The sequence below is a fragment of the Formica exsecta genome, unplaced genomic scaffold, assembly GCF_003651465.1.
Source record: "Formica exsecta isolate Colony F162 unplaced genomic scaffold, ASM365146v1 scaffold687, whole genome shotgun sequence".
NCBI classification, from domain to species: domain Eukaryota; kingdom Metazoa; phylum Arthropoda; class Insecta; order Hymenoptera; family Formicidae; genus Formica; species Formica exsecta.
Window position 1 is genome coordinate 3,543 of NW_021853452.1, and position 5,000 is coordinate 8,542.

Here is a 5,000-nt window from a genome sequence, read left to right on the forward strand (position 1 = left end):
AGGCTGCCGACAAAGCGGCGGCCATGGCCAGGGACGGAGGCTGTGCGGCGGAGGACATACGGGTAGGGGACATCAAGTGGCCTGGGCACTGCGTGGGTGCAATGCCCATTAAGGGCCGCCAATAAAGTGGCGGCGGCACGGGCCATCCAGGTGGGATGGTCCCGTGCCCAGGTCGAGCTGCTGGACAAGCGCCCCCTCCAATGTTTCCGCTGTTTGGAAAAGGGGCATGTCCAGCAGCATTGCAGCAGCCCCATAGACAGACGGGGCTGCTGCTATAGATGCGGCAAACCGGGACACCTGGCGCGCGACTGCGAGGACAAAGTCAGGTGCCCGGTTTGCTCGGGATTGGGTCGTCCGGCTGACCACAGGGTGGGAAGTGCAAGATGCACCCCACCCAAAAGGCGGCCGGACCGACGGCGGGAGATCCCCCCAGCAGCGAGTGCTGCGGCGGCGTCTAGGCCGGCAAAACCGGCCGAAAACGCTGCCCCCTTCTCCGACACCCGCAAACGCGGGGCGGAGGATAGTGGGGCCTCATCTGAGGCCCCTAAAGAGAAAAAGGCCTCCAAAGGCCAGGCCTGAAGCCGCCACTCCTCCCGCCCCATTGGCGGAGGTGGAGATAAATAAATGAGGGGGCGACAAATAATGCCCCTAGGCATCTTGCAAGCCATCCTGAACCACGCTCGCCGGGCGCAAGACTTATTCTTGCATAGCCTGGCTGAGCGTGGTTTCGGGTTGGGGATCGCGGCGGAGCCATACTACGTTCCGGAAGCCAGTCCATGCTGGATTGGCGACCGAACAGGCTCCGTCGCGATCACGTGGAAGAATGACCCCACGCTCCCGCCTTGCACACCGGTCGAGGCCGGGGCGGGAGTGATGGTGGTCAAGTGGGGGCCCATCTCGGTGTTGGTAGTATACATCTACCCGAGCGTGGGCCTCGCCCAGTTTGAGGCGTTCCTGGACGGGGTGTCGGCATGCTTTCGCCGACAGATGCCCCGTCCAACCATTGTGGCCGGGGACTTCAACGCGAAATCAACGCGTTGGGGTTCGGCGCACGGACGCCAGAAGCGAGGCCCTACAGGATTGGGCGGCGGCACTCGGCCTGTGTTTAATTAACACGGGGTCGAGGAGCACCCTAGTGCGGTGGCAGGGGGAATCGGTCCCGGACATCACGTGGGCCACCCCCTCCGCTGCACGAATGATAGTAAGTTGGCGGGTGGCAGAGTGCGAGACGCTCTCCGACCACCTCTACATAGAGGTGGTCCTTAATGCCACCCGCCACGGGGTGCTCAGCCACTCCCAAGACCGGGGAGATGCCCGGCCGAGGAGATGGGCCGTTAAGAAGATGAGCCCGGATAGGCTGATCGCAGCCGTCCTTGCGGCCGACTGGCCGTGTCCCGGGGGGGAAGGGCGGGGGATCAATAACGAGGTCGAGTGGTTCCGGGGCGCACTTCGCGACGCGTGCGATTTTGCGATGCCCCGGACCAACCCCCGCCCGCGGAGGGCGGCGTACTAGTGGGATGGGGAGATCGCCGAACTTCGGCGACTCTCCGTCGCAGCCAGGCGCCGCTTCACCCGGGCCCGGCGTCGATCCGACGCCGAGAGGACGGCTGAGGCGTATGAGGGGTTCCGTGCCGCTCGGAACTCCCTCAGCGCCGCGATCAGGCGGGCCAAAGCCCGAGCGTGGGACGAGCTCCTACGCTCTTTGGACGCAGACCCATGGGGGCGCCCTTATAAGCTTGTGATGAACAAGCTGAAGGCTTGGGCGCCCCCCGTGACGGAAACTCTGGAACCCCAGGTCCTCGAAGAGGTCCTGGGGGCCCTCTTTCCATCCGAGGGCCCCCCTTTTGACGCGGGTGGTCGCCAAGAGGCGACCATCCCGTGGTCAGAGGACTTGGAGGTTACAGAGGAGGAAATGGCCGGCGTGATCCGTCGACTGAGACTCCGGGGCAATAAGGCCCCGGGTCCCGACGGGATCCCCGGCCGGGTCTGGGTCCTTGCGGCCGACTGGCCGTGTCCCGGGGGGGAAGGGCGGGGGATTAATAACGAGGTCGAGTGGTTCCGGGGCGCACTTCGCGACGCGTGCGATTTCGCGATGCCCCGGACCAACCCCCGCCCGCGGAGGGCGGCGTACTGGTGATGCGGGGAGATCGCTGAACTTCGGCGACTCTCCGTCGCAGCCAGGCGCCGCTTCATCCGAGCCCGGCGTCGATCCGACGCCGACAGGACGGCTGAGGCGTATGAGGGGTTCCGCGTCGCTCGGAACTCCCTCAGCGCCGCGATCAGGCGGGCCAAGGCTCGAGCGTGGAACGAGCTCCTACGCTCCTTGGACGCAGACCCATGGGGGCGCCCATACAAGCTTGTTATGAACAAGCTGAAACCTTGGGCGCCCCCCGTGACGGAATCCCTGGAACCCCAAGTCCTCGAAGATGTCCTGGGGGCCCTCTTTCTATCTGAGGGCCCCCCTTTTGACGCGGGTGGTCGCCAAGAGGCGACCATCCCGTGGTCAGAGAACTTGGAGGTTTCAGAGGAAGAAATGGCCGGTGTGATTCGTCGACTGAGACTCCGGGGCAACAAGGCCCCGGGTCCCGACGGAATCCCCGGCCGGGTCTGGGTCCTGGCTTTAGCCCAACTGTCCGGGCGACTGAGGCGGCTATTCAATAGCTGCCTCAGGGAGGGCATATTCCCCCCAGCATGGGTGAGGGCTAGATTAGTCCTCATCCCAAAGGGGGGCAAACCCAGCAATGCCCTTTCTGCATACAGGCCGATTTGCCTGTTGGACGAGGCGGGTAAACTCTTGGAGAGAGTGTTGGCGAACCGCCTCGTCCAACACCTGTCCCGAGGAGGAATGGACCTCCACCGAGACCAGTATGGATTCCGCGGGGGCCGATCGACCGTTGACGCGATCTTACGCGTCCGGTCCCTCGCGGAGTCCATTATGGAGGAGGGCAGGGTGGTACTTGCGGTGTCGTTAGACATTCGCAATGCATTTAACACCCTGCCCTGGAGTATGGTGGGGGAGGCCGCGAACACCTTTGGCCTTCCCCCCTACATGGTGGAGGTCCTACGGAGTTACTTCCGGGACAGGTGGCTGGAGTACCCCGATCACCGGGTACTCCTAAGCAGAAGGGGTGTATACTGTGGGGTTCCACAGGGGTCCGTGTTGGGCCCCACTCTGTGGAACCTCGCATATAACAAGGTGCTGGGTATTGCCCTCCCCCCCGGCTGCAGTGTCGTCTGTTACGCGGACGACACTCTGCTGTTGGCCGGGGGAGAGAGCTGGGGGGAAGCAGTTTTGGCTGCCAACGTGGGGGTAGCGTGCGCTGTCCGCGCGATTTGCGGCATGGGCCTGCAGGTAGCGCCTCACAAAACCGAGGCGCTATTCGTGCACAAGGGGGAGCATGGGGCTCCCCCCGTTGACGCCCATGTTGCGGTGGGTGACATCTCCGTCCGGGTGGGAGACAGGTTGAAGTACCTTGGTCTCTACCTGAACGCGGCTTGGAGCTTTGGCGGGCATTTTGAGCTTCTGGCCCCCAGGGCAGAGTCGGTGGCACTAAGCCTCAGCCGACTCTTGCCCAATCTTGGGGGTCCGGATGGCCGGGTGCGCCGCCTATATGCGAACACCGTCTGGGCGGTGGCCCTTTATGGGTCACCGGCGTGGGCGGACGCCCTGGTGGCCAATAAGCGGGGCAGCATGTTGCTGCGCCGCGTTTTTAGGAGGGTGGCCATCAGGGTAGTCCGAGGTTACAGGACGGTGTCGCACACGGCGGTGCGCGTACGCGTGAGTTTGGCGGGCTAGGCATGGTTTTGACCCCAAGGGTCAAGGCCGCCGTGAGGCTTCAAGCTAGACGGCGCGCTCTGGAGAGGTGGGACGAACACCTCTCCAACCCCCGAGATACATCGGGGAGGCGCGTCGTCGAGGCCATCCGCCCCCATTTGATCAAGTGGGTCAATCGGGCGGGTGGCGAGATGTCGTACCATGTGACACAGGTATTCACGGGTCATGGGTGTTTTGGCTCATACCTGTGTCGCATCGGGAAAGAGGACAGCGCACGCTGCCACCACTGTGCGGGGGGGGACGAGGACACGGCGCAGCACACGCTGGAGGTGTGCCCAGCGTGGGCAAACGAACGCCGTGCCCTCGTCGATATAATAGGGGATATTGACTTCTCGCTCTCGAGCATCGTAGCGGCTATGCTCGAGGGCGAGGAGTCCTGGAGGGCGGTCTCCTCCTTCTGTGAAGCAGTGATGCTCCAGAAGGAGGAGGCCGAACGCGAACGGGAGCGGCTCCCCGGCGGACGCCGGGGAGACCGCACTCGAGAAGAGGCGACCGGAGGAGACGGGGGGGAAAGGCGGGAAGGGCCGTTTACCGGTAGGACCCGCCGACCCCCCACGACCTCCGGCCGCGGTGGCGCGGCAGCCAGCCGCGCCCCACGGAACCCCCGGGGTGGGTCGATGGGGGCCGGGGCAACAACTGCCCCTGGCCACTCCAGAGACCCGCCCCAGCAGAGGGGTAGCGCACGCAGGGGGGGCGGGGTCGCAATCGGACCCGGCCCCATCGAACTCCCTCAGCGATCGCGCAGGGTCCCGGCAGTTCGGGGGGACGTCCGCTATTGCGTCGCGGACGTCTCACCCCGAGCCGGGTCCGGTGGTCGGAGGCCAGGTGGGGTGCCTGGGCCCGATTACGCCCTCCCCGGGAATAACACCGGGAGGGAGGCGAGAGGGGCGGTGGTCCCCCTCTCGCCAATTTAGGCTGATGTCCCCATAACAACGGGACACTGGGGGGGACATAAACCGCTCCCCCAGCGAGCATGGCCCGTGGGCGGGGGGGGGGGGGGCTTTTTGACGTAGTGCCGCAATTGGGCCGAAATAACAATTATTATTGAAACTGTGACTCGAATTATTATTCGCAATTAACTTCTTAAACTATCGACTTTGGTCTCCCGAATTTTGCCAGAAAACCGAACTACAACGGATCACGCGCCGTTCGCGGGTCTTAAATG

General features: G+C 64.2%; 1 protein-coding gene across 1 annotated transcript in view; it reads left to right on the forward strand.

Annotated features, from left to right (window-relative positions):
* The window catches only part of LOC115243072, a 3,200-nt gene extending 3,075 nt beyond the window's left edge, over positions 1 to 125 (forward strand). Inside the window, exon 3 of the mRNA XM_029819748.1 lies at positions 3 to 125. Within this exon, the coding sequence (XP_029675608.1) occupies positions 3 to 125 (123 nt within the window). The remainder of the gene's footprint in view (positions 1 to 2) is intronic.
* The last annotated feature ends 4,875 nt before the right edge of the window (positions 126 to 5,000 follow it).